General features: G+C 39.7%; 1 protein-coding gene across 1 annotated transcript in view; it reads left to right on the top strand.

The window, feature by feature from the left end:
• The window catches only part of RANBP9 (RAN binding protein 9), an 81,659-nt gene that overhangs the window by 59,868 nt on the left and 4,819 nt on the right, over positions 1-16,972 (top strand). Inside the window, exons 6-10 of the mRNA XM_063451718.1 lie at positions 4,294-4,469; positions 8,722-8,834; positions 11,682-11,790; positions 12,421-12,512; positions 15,319-15,466. Coding sequence (XP_063307788.1) covers positions 4,294-4,469; positions 8,722-8,834; positions 11,682-11,790; positions 12,421-12,512; positions 15,319-15,466 — 638 coding nt within the window. The remainder of the gene's footprint in view (positions 1-4,293; positions 4,470-8,721; positions 8,835-11,681; positions 11,791-12,420; positions 12,513-15,318; positions 15,467-16,972) is intronic.

The following is a 16,972-nucleotide window of genomic DNA, read 5'->3' on the forward strand; positions in this document are numbered from 1 at the left end:
CCGAGGGGACTTTGCGACTATGTTGGGACGCTGGCACAGGTTATGGCCTCTATTGTAGCCTAGTTCCTCACGTGGTTCAGCATGTGTCAGGTTGGGTATCGTGCAAGGTCTAAGCCTTTAGGTTGTCTATGTGAGAGTGCAGGATGTTATGGGGTTCGGGTGATGTGTTGTCATGTTCCGGCCAGGCCGGTGTTCCCGCCTAGGGGCTCCGTAGTGTACTGTGCCCTGTAACCCCGGGCATGTAGGGGGGGGGGAGGGAGGAGGGGTACTGGTTAGACGTTAGGCCGTCATTTCACCGTCACGGGGCCGTGTAGTCAGTGCTAACTGGTGAGGTTGCGTCAGCGGAACAGGTTGTGGGTGGTTTAGCGCGTCTTCAGAAAAGACAGCGAAACAGAGCGATATAAGCGGTGAATTAAAATACATGAAAACATAAGAACAGTAAACAGTAACAGTAGGCTGGTGTTGTGATCAATGCAGGTTTCAGGTTGCTGGTCCCGGAGGTGTTGTGGCTGGTGCCCTGGCATTATTGGACAGTCCTAGGGTGGTCAGTAGGGCCGAACCTTCTCCGAAGTTGGAGATCTTGTAATGTTGGTCGCCTTTATTCACCCATAATGTCCTGGGGGTTGCCCATTTGTGCTTGAGGCCCGCTGCTCGCAGGGTGGTCGTGATGGGCTGCATGCTCTTGCGCCATAGGAGAGTGTCTCTACTCAGGTCCTGGAAGAAGGTGATTCGGTGTGTTTCAAATTCGTTTAACGTTTTCTCTTTGATGGCTGTCATCAGGGCTATCTTATCCGTTAGGGATTGACATCGTAAGATGATGTCACGCGGGGCTGCCTTTGGTGCCTGCTGGGGTTTTGCGATGCGGTATACACCGTCAAACATGAAGTGTTTCGCCTGTCTGTTGGGGAGGAGTGCTGCCACCAGGCGCCTGATAAAATGGGGCAGTTCGTCCAGTAGTACCACCTCTGAGACACCCCTGATTTTAATGTTCTTTCTCCTGCCCCTATCGTCCAGTATAGCAAGTTGTTTGATGACGTTTGCTTGTGTGAATTGTAATTGGGAGACTGTATCTTTAAGGGAGGTGATGTCTTGGCGTATGTCTCTCACCTCCTGTTCTGCAGCCTGGGTTCGTGCCGATACTGCTTGTACCTCTGCCGCCAGCCCCTTCAGGTCAGCTTGCCACATGTGCTGTAGATTCCTTTGCAGACCGGCCAGCATGTTCTGAATGTCTTGCCTCGATGCCGGTACCGTGTCATCCTGGGTGCATACGTGTGCGCTTCTCGTGCCTGCCGTAGTCATGCTGTGTGTGGAGTCTCCGTCCTCAGACCCCTCGGGTGATGCCGTCTCGACGGCTTGGGTCCGTGCAGGCGGAGGGGATTGCAGCATGCTGCTTATGTCCCTTTGCGGCTTGGGAGTGCTCGGGATCGGTTTGTGTGATTTCCGTCCCATTTCTTCCGGGGTATAGAAGTCGGCGTCGGTGAGTTGTGAGGTCCCGCCGAGCCACGAAGTCAGCTCCCTGGTTAGGTAGTGTTCACTCGTGCGGTAGGCCCCGGGTCCCTTGGTGCGGCGTTTAGTGCCAGATTTTTGAAAAAAAGGCATCTGCAGGATCCGCCGGGTGTCCGGAGTGTGACCCTGCAGTTCTCTTTAGTCGAAGGGCTGTTGGTGCCGAGTATAGGCTCGTTTATTGCGCTGGCTTATCGGAGCCGTTGTAAATGGCGACCGCTGCAGTGTGCCGCTAGCTCCGCCCCCCCCAAGCCCTCCACTTCTAACCCAGCCCAGACTTTCTGTAGTTGTCCAATTACAGACATGCTGATGCAACTGAATGAGAAGTCTTTGCAAGGCAGGTGTTCTGAGGAAGTGCCAACGTCTTGCATTTAGCTCCACTTAGATAAACAACCAGGAAGTAACAGGAATGGTAATCTGATTGACTGCTAGGGAGGTGTAAGAAGGTTAATTTATGAAAATGCTTATTTCTATTGAAATTTGCACTTTTTGTAAAATGAAGAAAGGATCCACCCTCACACATTAAGCACTTCAGCAAGCTAAAGTGCTTTAGGTGTTTTTGCAATGTTTCTTTAACATTGTCATCAACTCACCGCTAAGTGGCGGGGCAAACTTAGGTCACATACATCTTGCAATCATCACAGAACCTAATAATAGTATATTATCTGTTTCTGTAATGATTCATAATCATGCAGCAGTGCTTTTTGGGATAACGCTGTCATTCCACAAGTTTCTACAGTTTGCAAGTTTGCGCTTATCTGACTTTATTAGAATCATATATAAAAACTGTACCTCAAAATGTCCCACCCAATTGCAAATTAAAAACTCCGCCTTTGTGATTTAAAATTTAATTATTTTCTGAAAATCTTTATTGAAAAGACTTTACACTTTAATGTAAAATAAAGATATATAAAACACAATAAGGCCCTTGAGAAATCCGAGTGTTAGTTGGTATTTTATATCAATCATCCTTTAAAATTGGTTTTGCTCAGTTATAGTGATATGAAAGATAACAAATCACTCGCCAACATAGCAAATTTAGGATACAAGCAAAGCTTCATCTGTCCCATGGGGACACACAAAAGATGTAGGTCCAAAGGCAGTCGCAACAAGCATCTTGCAGAACAAAAAAGCAGGGGAGGGGAAAGGAAGAATAAAGAAGGAGGAGGATAAGGCCGCAGATACTTGAGCATTATACCAAGACCTTGTAATTGAGCCAGGGCCCCTTACATCAGAGCACACTTTTCGGAGCGATTATAGAGCGCAGCTGTCATAAACTCATAATTCTTGTTTACACTGAACTACCTCTGCTAAAGCGTGGGCACCTATTGCTGTTTACAATAAATTGGAATGAGGGCCTTTGCAAGATTTAATAAGTACCTAGTGATACTTTTTCGTATTTGGAGAGGGAGACTAATGTATGATGAAGCAGCATACTCTCGGGTGTAAACGGGAGAGGGCTCACTCTGGATCATTCTTTAGTAGGGAGATATTACCAGATGTGCCGTAGAGATCCAATCCTCCCCACAGCACCACCAGAAGTGGCGAATTTGTGGTGTTCATTACCACCTGGAGATACGCTTAAAGTTTGTCTCCTGGATTTTAGAGTCTAGTGAAGACTTGTGGGACAGAAGGAACGTTGTTTCCCGTTGCTTCTGCAAAAAAGATTTCCCCAAATCCTTCTCCCACTTAGCTGTAAACTGTATGGGGGCAACCTAGAATCGGATTTATAAGGTGCTGAGACACAATAGATATACCCCAATAAGGTGATCCCCCAACAACCACAATTGGTTCCCTATGCAGATTATGCATGGGAGATATTGAATTATAAAAATGCTGCAACTAATGATACCTAAATCAATCAGAAGTGGGTTCTCTTCCATTCAGTGACATCTCTTCGGGAGAGATGTCACTGAAAGCTTCCCCTGAGCAAATGTTTCAGAGACTGGGGACTACACAGAACTCCCAACACCATAGTAGTAGTGTGCGCAGCTCCCCAGGCACTCCATGGTTATTAACCAAAGGTAACATGGAGTCCGGAGTAGTTGTAAGTCCTAATTTGTTGCAGAGGAAAAATTACATGCTTTAAGAATAGCTCCAATAGAGGGTTGTGTTTAGAAATCAAGTGGCCAATGTTTAGCATCAAGCTATACCATTGCTTTACATATGCCTCTAGACAAGTCCAATTCCAGATGGAGTCACGTAGATCGTGGGACGATCAATAATTCTCACAAAATGGGTGGCCTGATATTAAAGCTCAGGATGGAAATTCCACCCACCCCCCAAACTTTGAGGAGACACAAACAAACAGAGTGCAACCAGATAGGATCCTCCTTCCATATAAATGAATGAAACACATCTCAATTTTGGTGTGAGTAAAAATGCATCCCGGTTGAGAGCGCCATGGATCCATTAGGCTTGCACTAGGCTGGCAAGTGACTTTTAGGCAAGTCTAGTAATGTAGGCCTTGGACTTTTGTGCCCTGTATATAAGTTTGTATATGTACATTAAATAGCATAATTTTCCATAAATAGATGGAACAGTATTTAAACATTTTTGCTTTCTTATTCAAAATTTTTATTATAGTGCTCATAATGTTGGGAGATTTTTTTTCCCCCACTCAGAATCTGATTTTTGTTCATGACGGATAGGTATTTCCTATGTGATGATCTATCATATGCTTTATATTTAAACAGACATATACTTTTAGATTGAATTGATGAAATGGCTATTACAATACTGTCTAAAATGTTTACCACCCCTACATATTTTTTTCTTTTTCTTCTTTAGCCAAATTTATATCCAACAGTTGGGCTGCAAACACCAGGGGAAGTTGTTGATGCAAACTTTGGTCAGAGTCCTTTTGTATTTGACATAGAAGATTATATACGGGAGTGGAGAACGAAAATTCAAGCGCAAATTGAAAGGTTTCCTGTGGGAGGAGAATGGCAGTCTGTAATTCAGAGGTATGTTTTTCACACATTTTCATTATGTCTCAGTAGCATTATTTGTAAAGCACCAATAATGCAGTACTATACAATGAGCAAATGCTACACACCAGTAAATTCAACAATGTGTGTTTGAAAACAGGAGTAAGAGGACCCTGTTTAAAGGGGAACTGTCACTTTTCAGGATTTTAAATGAACAGTTCAAACCTCTAAAGCACTCCAGCTTGCTAAAGTGGTTTAACATAAAAATAATAGTGTTGGTGTCAATTGCAAGAGAATCAGCACTTTTATAAAGTTGTTAAATAGCACCCTCCCATCTATCCATTGAGTAGGGGAGAGGGTACCCTTCCTGATCACTTTGTGCACCATCAGTGACTGATTCCTGTGCTTGTGCCCTACTTCTCTACGAGAAGCATTGCATTGTCTGGGAAACTATCCGTAATGATTTATGGGATTAGAGTTCACCAATTATTTAACAGTTTGGATGAAAGGAGGCCAAGGAGACTACAAACACGCCAGCGTTCTTATTAAATGTATTTATTTACAACGATGGAATGGTATTTTAATATTATGTTTATTTATGTTGTATATTTAAGGGACAGTCTAGACCACTAAAGTACAAGTACAATAGTTGGTTTCCCTTCTTTTACCCCAAGCAGATATTTACCCATAAAGCTTCCACATTTTCCTCATCGCATTCCATTTGCTTAAGATTTGGCTTTAAATCATGGTTGACATACAAACATACCCCACCACCCTTCTTGTTTTTCCTATCCTTCCTAAATAACATGTACCCATTTAAGTTAACTGCCCAGTCATGTGTCTCATGCCACCATGTTTCAGTTATGCTTATTATATCATATTGTTTAGTGTATGCTAATGCCTCTAGTTCCCCCATTTTGTTATTTAGGCTCCTTGCATTAGTAAGCATACATTTAATATCATGCATCACTTGTATATTTTGTGAATTATCAACATTACATAGCTTCTCTGTTCTGAGCTTGCCCCTCCCCCTGTCTCCACCCCCCTTATACTGTGCTAACGCCCATCTCCTTTCTATCCTATCTCCATTTTGTAGACTGCCATGACCCTCCCCCCCTACTACTAGTTTAAAATCTCCTCCAACCTGATAGCCATCCTATCCCCCAGCACTGCAGACCCTCTCCCGTTTAGGTGCAATCCATCACTACTATAAAGGTTGTACCCAATCGCAAAGTTGGCCCAGTGCTCTAAAAACCCAAAACCCTCCTTCCTGCACCAAGACTTCAGCCACGCATTAACCTCTCTAATCTCCCGCTGCCTTTCCACTGTAGCGCGTGGCACAGGTAATCTCTCAGAGAATACCACCTTGGAGGTCCTTTTCTTAAGTTTGCTACCTAATTCCCTGAAATCATTCTTTAGGACCTTCCATCTTCCTCTTACTTTGTCATTGGTACCAACATGGACCATGACCGCTGGGTCATTCCCAGCCCCGCCCAATAATCCATCCACTCTGTCAGCAACATGCCGGACCCGAGCACCCGGGAGACAGCAAACTGTCCGGTTGAGCCGATCAGAGCGGCAGCTTGCCCTATCTCCTCTCCTAATGATAGAGTCCCCTACCACCACAACCTTTCTTGCCTTCCTTACATTTTGATCCCCACCCATACTAGGGAGGCTGTTAGCTCAGCTGTTAGAAGTAACAGCTTCCTCTAATACAGCTACTCCTGAGCTGATGCTCCCAACATCTTCCCTCAAACGGGCAAATCTGCTAGGTTGCACCAAAGCAGGACTAGCTAGCCCTTTCCTCTTCCCTCCCCCCCTGCTTCCTCGCCCCACTGTCACCCAGCTAAATGCCTGTTCCCCATCTGTCTTATCTCCTTCCTCTCCACTACCTGTCCCCACTAAACTCTGCTCAGTGAGCAGACTCCTCTCAAGATTGTCAATCTCCCTCAAAGTTGCGATTTCCTTCTCGAGATCTCCAATCTGAGCTTCCAGAGAAGCCACTCGCACACAACCATCACAGAGGTATGGACCCTGGACGGGTACATCCAGGCATCCATACATGCAACAAGATGTGCATCGAGTTAAACCAGCAATCTTGCTAACACTCATTTCCCCAGATACAGAACAATTAAAAAATGATTTTTTTTTTTTTTTTAATTACCTTGATAGCTTAAACCCCTTGTTAGTTTTAACTCCTGGATTTCCACAAAGAGGAAATGATTAGGTCATTATACCTCATGTACATCCTACTCTCTTGTAATTGGTTCTTTTTTTCTATGTGTTTCTTTGCTTCTGTGGAGCTAGTAAAGAGAGATTATGCAAAATATGAAGCCTCCTGTCATGTTGTTAAATTAACTTTTTTGCATCATATAACTAGAGGTCCATGATAGACTTCATGGTTGTAAAGGAAGCCCTATTCTGAGCATGTTCTGTCACTGACCAGATAAAACCCACAGATCTGGGATGTTAATATCTTCAAACATTTTTCCTAGTTTGTCTATTTTTCTCCCCCCTGACGATTCTCATAATACTGAGAAAGCCAAGCAGTGGTAGACTGGATCAGCCAATGGTTAAAATACTTATTCCATTCTAGCCTAAATGGTCATGGGTATCCAATCTTCATATGTCACTAGGATAATTCTGGATACTGCCTCAGAAAGAATTCAAGCAATGATTAATTTCAAATACTGTAATGGTAAGAGTTTTTCCAATATGAGCATTTTTTTTTTTTTTTTTTTTAATTCCCAACAGTCAAAGTGATTGGGAAATGTAGGTTTTTGCTTAAAATCCATTCATAGGAGGATATTTTTGAATCAAGAAATTGAAATGCCCTTTTATTTTAAACCTCCTTTTAATCTTAGCAATTGCTTCACATATGTATTCAAAACATTGTCAAGCTGTTCTGAGCCATCAATCTTTCACCATTTTCTCTGTGTTTTATTTTAATAAAAACATTTTCCTCATCTGACTCACGGAACTGCTCAGCTTGTTTTGTCTTTGTCCACACAGACAATATGTGCGTTACATTCTCTAACATAAATTTAGAACAAGAGGCCAGAACTTATGGAACTTGTGGGTTATATTCATTTTAAATGTCAGATATACTATGTCTGGGCAGAAAAGGTTTGACAGTTTTGGTTCGTTATCAGTCTTGTTCCAGAAGAAAAATAAATTACAAACTCGCTGTAGCAAAAATAATATAAGAAGCCGATATAACATACAGCTCGGTCGCAGAATTTTCATCCAGAGATATGGCAGTAACTGGAATCACAGAACATACCTGCAGTTGCTATTTGGGAATGTGCTGGTACATCACAAGAGTAGAATTTTTCTCTGGGGACGGAAATTATGTGTATTCCTTTAACCCCTTAAGGACACATGACACGAGTGACATGTCATGATTCCCTTTTATTCCAGAAGTTTGGTCCTTAAGGGGTTAATATAAATTACGTTTTCCGAAGTAAAAACAGTCTCTTTTCTTTCCATTAATTTCTATTCCCTGTTTATTCTTCTTACTACACAAGGGACAAGGTAGTTGGTCTTCTATTGAATAGTTTAAGTGCACCATTCATATAAAATCAGCAGATGGGCACTTTATAGATCAAGCATTTTCAGTTTTACGATTTGCAATCTAAATGCAAGTTGTATATGTTATGTGTATTTGTTTTAATTTGTTTTTACTTTTGTACTTTTTCTAGTACTCTTGGATAGTGATAGGCACCAGGATGATATCCTCTGCCGTTATGATAATTATCATATACTGTCACTATGATGATTTAGTGTTTGCATTCTTTGATTAACTTATTGTATCCCATCATGCTGCCGAATGTTATAACAGTTTGAAATACTTTTTTGACATCACCAGTTATTTAACGCTCGTGTGTGCGCGTTAAATAAAATTGCGAATTGATACTTTTTTTTTCTCTGTGGTAATGATCATTAGTAAAGTAAAGGAAATGATCATTAGTAAAGCAAAGGAAGGCCCAGATGTCAGGGTTGTGAAGGATTTGCTTAAGTCTGGTTTAAATGGGTTAATAAACTGTCATAAAACATCATGCCTTACTAAATGCCCCTATGAAATCATGAAAGTAATATTGGAAGTGTGAAGCCACAGCTGTAAAATGTTTTCCCTAATTGCTTTGGTCTCTTGTGCTAGCTTAATTTATTGCATGAAGGTCTATTCATTTTAATTTCCCATCCCATTAATTTACTAATGCATAATAATATTGGTTAAACATAAAAAGGCTTAAAATGTTTGTCACTTTTTATGTTTCTTCTGTATTAGGATGGTGTCTTCATACTTGGTGCATCACGGATACTGTTCAACTGCCGAAGCCTTTGCCAAATCTACCGACCAGACAGTGCAGGAAGAACTAGCTTCCATAAAAAATAGACAAAGTAAGAGAGGAGTGGTTTTGTATTATGTATTGTATTGTATTGCATAGTTATGTTTTATATTTTATTTGAAAATTCTATGACATGTTATACATTGATTGTGGCCTTATTATACAATTAACATCTCCAAATGTTGGGTTGCTTTGTAAAAATACATTAGTTCTAATGGGGTGCAATACAATGCTGACACCATTAGTTTCTCATTTGGTAATCAGATGGAGTTCTGTATCTGCTATAAATTGGCTATTATTGTGATTTAAAGCTACTGCCTTATCAGTTGTAGGAATTACGGTGTTCCATGTTTCTATATTCTTGCATCTGTTAGAGGTTATTCACTAAACTGATATTGTGGAGAATTGTCAAGGGAGTCGAAAAATGTAGGCCAAAATAGGCAATCTTTGAGAATAGCTGAGTTTTGCTCTGTTTTTGCACATGTAAAACACACTTATATTTATTTATTTTTATTTAGTTTTCCCTGTCTGGAATCAAATTTCCTGATTTCAACATAGTAGCTGGAATTCCAACCACTCTCCACCAATCTTTCCAGTATGACGCCTGATGAATGACAAAAATATCTTCATCCACCCCATCACCATTTTTCTTTAAACCCTTTATACAGCATTTTCTCAATTCTCATTTTTCCATTGTCATACACATTTGGGTACTCTGTAATATACCATGGAATGGTAAAATGGTGTATTTCTAGGATCCGTACAGTTGAAATAAGAGAAAGTAATATGAAAATTATAAATCATTCAAAATAAATTTGCAAGTGGTAATATAACTTTAGAGGGAATCTCCAATATGGCACTGACCCATTATAATAATTTTCAGTTTGCTTCAGGTTCACAGCTTCTGCAGAGGTCAGTTCAAGACTTAGAATACTCAGCCAATCCTAGTTTTTCCATAGTTTGTCATCTGCGCTGAAGCCTACATTTCTTTAAAAGATGTTGAAATCTACTTTGCCGTGTGCACTACAAACCTTTTCATAGAGATTCAGTGATGTTTAGTGACAGAGCGTGTCCTGTAAGATCAAATAAAAAAAAATGACTCAAACAAAATAGCTTCCCATGCCATCACGGATCTCATACCAGCTAGCCTCATACATAGATCCAAAGTGTTTCCCGAGAGAGAAACAAACCAGGGGGTTTAAAGTATGAAAGATAACTCTTCAGATTATGTTTGTTTGTTTTTCCATTGCCTACACAGATTGGAAGTCTTTGTTTATTAGCCTTGGACACGATTGGTTTCCAAATGGCAGTTTTGCCAAACATCCCAACCCTGTGAATTCTGTAACATTCAGTTTTTGTTGAAGAGTTGCTAGTTCGTTATTGTGTTTTTGAAGCTGTACTTTTGTGGAATGTAGAAGCGATCATATGACGTGTCTATCTGTCCCTGTCAGAGAGCTTTGGACCTCTTCATGTGCAGCATGTGCTAATATTTTTGAGTAAGTCATCCTTGACAGAGTACGTGATTAAAGCAGCTCTGTTGCTGTCTGGGGTCTTTGCAAAGATCCCTGAGGGTGACATTGCCACTTGCAGTGCAGCGGTGGGTAAGTTTCTCTTTCCTGTAACCTCGTTACATCCAGTGGTTCCTCTTCCGCTCCTGGTGCTTCATCTGCCAGGAACCTATGTCAGAGGTGTACTCTTACACATGTGTGATAGTACAATTCTGAGGTCTATGGAGGATCCTGTGAAACCACGGGAGTCTCCGTAGACGATACCTTTTTCCCCACAGCTGTCCCTAGACATTGGGGTGGGGTGTAACAGAGCCACTTTAACCCCTTAAGAACACATGACATGTGTGACATGTCATGATTCCCTTTTATTCCAGAAGTTTTGTCCTTAAGGGGTTAAAAATATGCAAATTTGAAACTGTTGGATACATCCTATGGCTGTGAAAATACACATTTAAAGTGCAGATTGTGCTAACTCTTTTGTAGCAGACACAAATTTCATATTGCCCATTAACCTATTAGCCCTAACCATTACAGCTGAATTTGTAATTTGATCAGGCTACTTCAAAGCTATAGGAACACTAACATGTCTTCTTTAGTTTAGAGCAGGGGTTCTCAACCTTGTCCTCAAGGACCCCCTACCAGTCCAGGGTTTAGGGATTACCTGGGTGTGTCTAAGGTGTTTAGAAAAAGAAAAAAAAACACCTTAGAGTCTGGGACTGGGTTGAGAACCCCTGGTTTAGAGTGTTTTCGTAAATGTTTAGATGTAGTGGATCCTTGAAAAAAGTAAATTTAAAAAAAAAATTAAATTTCTATCCCACAGTGTGCTGGTCCCACTGCAGTCGACACTTCTCCCCTGGCTGAGATAATCATTATAGACTTCCATAGGGAAGCATTGCACAGCAAAGTGCCCATCATAATTAACTTATAGAAATTTATTGATCCATTGCATCTGTATTGGGAATGTTCAGTGTCTATATGCAGATCATAAAGACTGCAAATATTGGTCCTGCAAAGATTACAAAGATTGCAGGACCGCACTAGGAATAGCCTCTAGTTGCTGTCTGTGTGACAGTCACTATGGGTGTCCATAGAAAGCAATGTAAATGTTAACCTTTTCTCAGAAAAGGCAATTTTAAAGCTGTAGTGGTTCTGGTGCTTAGAGTATCCCATTACATTTCTTCTGCATGTGATGTTCCTTGTGTATGCCTCTGTCTCCTGCATTTTATATGAAGTTTTAGTAGATGTATTTTAAGTATTCCATTTCACTCCAAATGCAGCATCAGAGTCCAGTTGTCTTCAGTTTTAAATCTGAAATTAATTATAGGTTGTAATGAAATTTCAACATGAACACTTTATTAACAAGTGACTTTGTGTCTTGTACTGGTGGACAGGAATTCAGAAATTGGTGCTAGCTGGAAGAATGGGAGAAGCTATTGAAACAACACAACAGTTATATCCAAGTTTGCTAGAACGGAACCCTAATCTTTTCTTCACATTAAAGTGAGTCATTTCTTAATTTGCATAATATAATCATTTTGGTTATCCAGTATACAGCTATTTTAAATATTTAACCCCTTAAGGACACATGACATGTGTGACATGTCATGATTCTCTTTTATTCCAGAAGTTTGGTCCTTAAGGGGTTAAGTGATTCATGTATCAAAAAAAATATCAAATTTTTGCATCTTAAAATGTTTTAAATGCTTACCTATTTGTTTCTTTGCCACGTATATCTGAATTTGTGGCGGTAATAAAAAGAGGTTCACAGAGTCCAAAAGCAGGTAGCATTACATGGCCAACTTTAACTTAATTCACTATTTTGAGATGAAAATTCAGTCCTATGGATTTAAATAAGCATTTGTTTCAAAAACCATAAAGTGTGTTTGATTATAATGTTTACAAAAGTTTGACATGTCAGTATCTTGGTTATTACTAAGGTGTAGGCGTGGCGGTCTTCTAAATATTGTTTTAGTGTAGTTCATGACTGATTAGAGAGGATGTCTCTAAAATTGGCATTCAATTGGTTTCCTTCGTGAAATCTTGTATTACACTTTTTACATCATTTGACTTGTTTGCTTTCTTTGTGTGTGTTTTAGAGTTGACCCACTGAGTTTACCTTTTGATTTTCAGGGTGCGACAATTTATAGAAATGGTAAATGGTACAGACAGTGAAGTAAGATGTCTGGGAGGACGGAGTCCCAAATCTCAGGATAGTTATTCAGGTAAGCCTAGAATAAACCTAGTTTGTACAGACCGTAATTAGTCTGCATTTTGTTCTAATGTTGTGTAATGTATCTAGACCATGCGATTTTTCTTTTTGCATCCTATATTTATCCCCATAGACAGGTAAATTTGTTACAACTGTGGCCACAAAAATATACTTCTGAGGTAAAGGTTACTGCGGTATATATAAAAAAATTTTTTTAACCCCTTAAGAACACATGACATGTGTGACATGTCATGATTCCCTTTTATTCCAGACGTTTGGTCATTATGGGGTTAAATGACTATATATTGTCTTGCAAGCTCCTCAGACTGTAGCTCAAACAGTGTGTAAACATCCAGAGGAATACAGTAAAGAATGAAGGCTGAGCCAACAAATGATGTGTGCACCAGGAGTGCTACCCAAATTTTTGAAGGACATACAGTTTCAAGCAAACGTTTTTGGTTAGCCAATATTTCATTGACAAATGTGATAACCCGAACCGTTTGCTTGAAACTTTATGTCCTTCAATAATTTTTGTTACAGGAAATTTTTATTTAAAGCAACATTTGCAATGGTAGCCTGACTTGTTAATCCATAACAGACATTATGTTGCTGTTTCCCATTCTCGGTCATAATTGAATCAATGAGAAATGTGTTTTGTGTTTTTTTGTTTTGTTTTAATCTCCTAAAAATATCATGACTGTCCCAATTGCAATTGTATTTTGTTTGGAACAAATAAATAAGTTAGTTTCTCACATTATAAGGTGCTGCTTTTAAATTAGAAATATTACGGTTATATTTTTAGCGCCGTTTTTACTTGTTTTTTTTTCACATATATTCTACAAAAAAATAAGTGCTTGTAGTAGTTTGCATCCTCTTGCTCTTTAACCTATTAAAGAAAAACTATTAAGTCCCATGGAGTGCTCTCCCACTTAGTGATCCTTTTGGAAGTATTGTATAACGGACCAAAGATCATACGAGTTTGCTTGGCGATAACTGCTGATGTTATCACAACATGAATGCGCTGCTCAGCAAAGCAATGTGATCTTCAGTCAGTGTGTATTCCTGACTGAGGCTCGTTTAAATGCCAGAGGACCTGATAGTTTTCCTTTATATTCTCTAAAATAACCAGAGTACACAAACTGAAAACTGAAGGGCAATGTCTACTAAAGGGTTACTCCAACCTCCGTGATTACTTCTACTTTTAAAAGTCATGGAAGAAGGAATTTGCACATGTACTATTTCTGTTTGAAACGTTGAACAAATTTTCAGTTTTGTTTTGGGTGCTAGTCACAGGTGATTTTGACAGCCCGACACTCTGTTCTGGGCTGCCTCATGCAATTCTGTACAAATAGTATGCATTTAGCCAGTGTGCACTTCGCACATGTGACAGATATAATGAGCCTCTACTCTTGCAGACAGAGAGAGGACCTTGACCTTGAATCTCCCTTCCCTCTCTCATTTGAGCCATCTGCACCAAATATATATCTTATGTTTCGTCTATTTATTTGTTTTGTTTTTATATTCCCTCCCTCCCTTGTCCTCCATCCGTCCCCACCCCATTCACCTCACGGCTCAGAGTTCGTGCGTCCAATCAAAGGTTTCTCTATGAAGCTTTTGATTGGATCACGGAGAGAGAAGCAATGATGTCGGACAGGGTGTGGAAGCCAGTGAGGGAAGCTTCGCCCAGTGCTGGATCCCAGGTAAGTTAAAACTTGTTTTACAGGTTATAAGGGGGGTGTCGCTAATTACTAATGCCCAATAAGACAGTCTTAATTTTGGAGTAACCCTTTAGGTGATATATATACCCTTGTGTCAATAACAATACAGGTGTTTATAATCCATCTAGGGGTTAATTTATCAAACAATTAATTGAAAACAAATTTACAAAATGTGGGTTCGAAATAGCTGTTCCAGCTTGGCTATTTTTAGCCTGAATTTTGTAATCTCTTTGAATGCATTGTTTGCATGACCCCCCTATGTTTTAGCACTAATGCCCTTCTTTGGTATAAACGCACAGCAGTATGCTCTGTAAGTTACATTTATTGTACTATTTTGCATGTTTTGTACACTGTACTGTATTACAGACTGGGACCATATTTATCACATGAATTTTACTTTTTACAGTATGGTGTATTGACTTACATTAAAGGGACACTATAGTGACCAGAACAACTACAGCTTATATCAGTCCCTGCAGGCGTTTTAATGTAAACATTGACTTTTAAGAGAAAAGGCAGTGTTTACATTACAGCCTAGAGATACTTCCACTGGCCACTCCTCAGATGGCCACTAGAGGTGCTTCCTGGGTTAGTGCTGACATTCTGTGTCTCCACCCTCTGCATGGAGACGTTGAACTTTTCCCATATAGATTCATTGATTCAATGCATCTCCATGAGGAGGTGATAATTGGCCAGGGCAATCTCCCCAGCCGACTTCCTTAGCTGAGATCATCAATTCTGGAGATGTCAGCCAAGGAGACAGATCTGGAGCCCCACGTGGCGCTGGAAAAACGGTGAGTAAATCCTCTTTTTAACCTGAGGTAAGGGGGCTGACCACCTAAATGGTGGTTTTAGAACTATAGTGTCAGGAATACACGTTTGTGCTCCTGACACTACGGTGCCCATTTAAGTATGTGCTATTTTTTATAGATTGTATGAAATAAATGGCCTTCTGTAGCCATTTGGAATGTTAGAAATAGGAAATTGGTGGCATTGATTAGCAGGGCATTTAATATTTTGTATTCAGTTCGTCCGTAGCAGACATCACTGGTGAATTATGTTTTCCGAGGACTTACAAAGCTTTATTTTTTTCTTTCTCAGTTCCTGATAGCAATTGCAGTAATGGCTTGATATCAAATAAAGCTCATCAGTCCAACTGTCGTATTAAGCACCAGCCTTCTAGCCTCAATGTAACTGAACTAAACAGCATAAACATGACCATATCACAGCAGATTAACAGCTATACCAGGTAAGACAACCTTACTGTTAGCCAAGTATCTGATAATGAAGGCTGTCTAGAGTGATCTTTTTTTGTGCTAGTCTGGCAGAGCTGCATTGCCTTATCACAGGGCCCAGCTGCATCTGCTACATTGCTGACTCACTCAGTCTATTTCTGCTACTAAGGCTTATAATACCATGATTACTTGTACAGGAAGAGACAGGACAAGCGTTCACCTCTCCCTGCAATGTGCAGCCACCTTTATTGATAGATAATACACAATATCATAATTTACAAGAATTGTGTTAATATTGTATATAGTCATTAGCCTTTGAGTTCTTACCTTATCATTATTTTATTCTACAAGTATAAACGGTGCAGGGCTTACTTTAAGCTGTAGCCCCAGTAGCGAACGGGTATGTGGGGACTCAATGGTTTATATATCTTGTATGTATTTGATCCTTACAGTTATTCCTGAACGGCACAGTCTAGCACAGTTCCTAGTTTATCTAGTCTTAAGCCTACATACCTAACTAGTCAAACCTAACTGCAGTTCTAATATACATTTGACTTGTATACCTGAGACTGTTAGGACAGGCCTGCTTTGTATCTAATAAATAGGCATAACAGAATAGCCAGCTTAATCTACTTCCTACTAATGTGTTCTCAGACAGTTTACCTAGCTTGATATCTCTAACCTATTGTAAAATTGTGCAGAACCATCAAAAATGCCATATAACGCAACATTCTTGAATGTACATCTCATTAAGCAACGTGTTTTTTTTGTGTTATTCAATGCTCTTGTACAAGCTATTGTGGCAGTACGAGACTCTTCGTTAATTTGCACACACCCAAAAATAAAGATTTACAAAAAAAAATAATAAGGTCATATGCAATATCCATCAATCATAAAGTATAATTTTACAGACTAATTATTCATCGGTGAAACTCATTTTATAGAAATGTGACAGTTCAATAGCAATAGGTCTTTGCAGCCCAGCATGTATAATGCACCAGCATTTCTTTCATTGTAATATTAATAACCCAACTTCATTATGTGGTATTTGGAGTGATTGTCTAATTATATATATATTGTAATATCTACATTTTCAAGTTCTACACTACTTGTCAGGCTCTACCTGGCAGTGCTGAATTTTCACTCGACAATGGCTAGTGGGCATTTTGAGCCTATATATATACGTCACATTCAAAAAATAAAACCTAAACTTAACATATTTCAAATATTGAATTTCCCTTGATATATTTTGCAATTGAATACACTGTCAATTATATTGCTTTTCCAGACATACCTACAAACACAGCCATACAGTATCTTAGCAGTGGAAGTTGTAGAAAAGCTTTAGTATTTACTTGTCTTCACAAATCCTCCTGATTGATTGTGTCCATCTGCATTGTAAATAATAGTTTAAAACTCTCAAAAGGCTAAATAATGCTCCTCATGTGACATTTCTTCATAACGAGTATTTTTTTTTTTTAATTTGTATGTAATGACTGTTTGTAAGGTGGACCTATTAA

The sequence above is a fragment of the Pelobates fuscus genome, chromosome 4 (assembly GCF_036172605.1).
Source record: "Pelobates fuscus isolate aPelFus1 chromosome 4, aPelFus1.pri, whole genome shotgun sequence".
NCBI classification, from domain to species: Eukaryota; Metazoa; Chordata; class Amphibia; order Anura; family Pelobatidae; genus Pelobates; species Pelobates fuscus.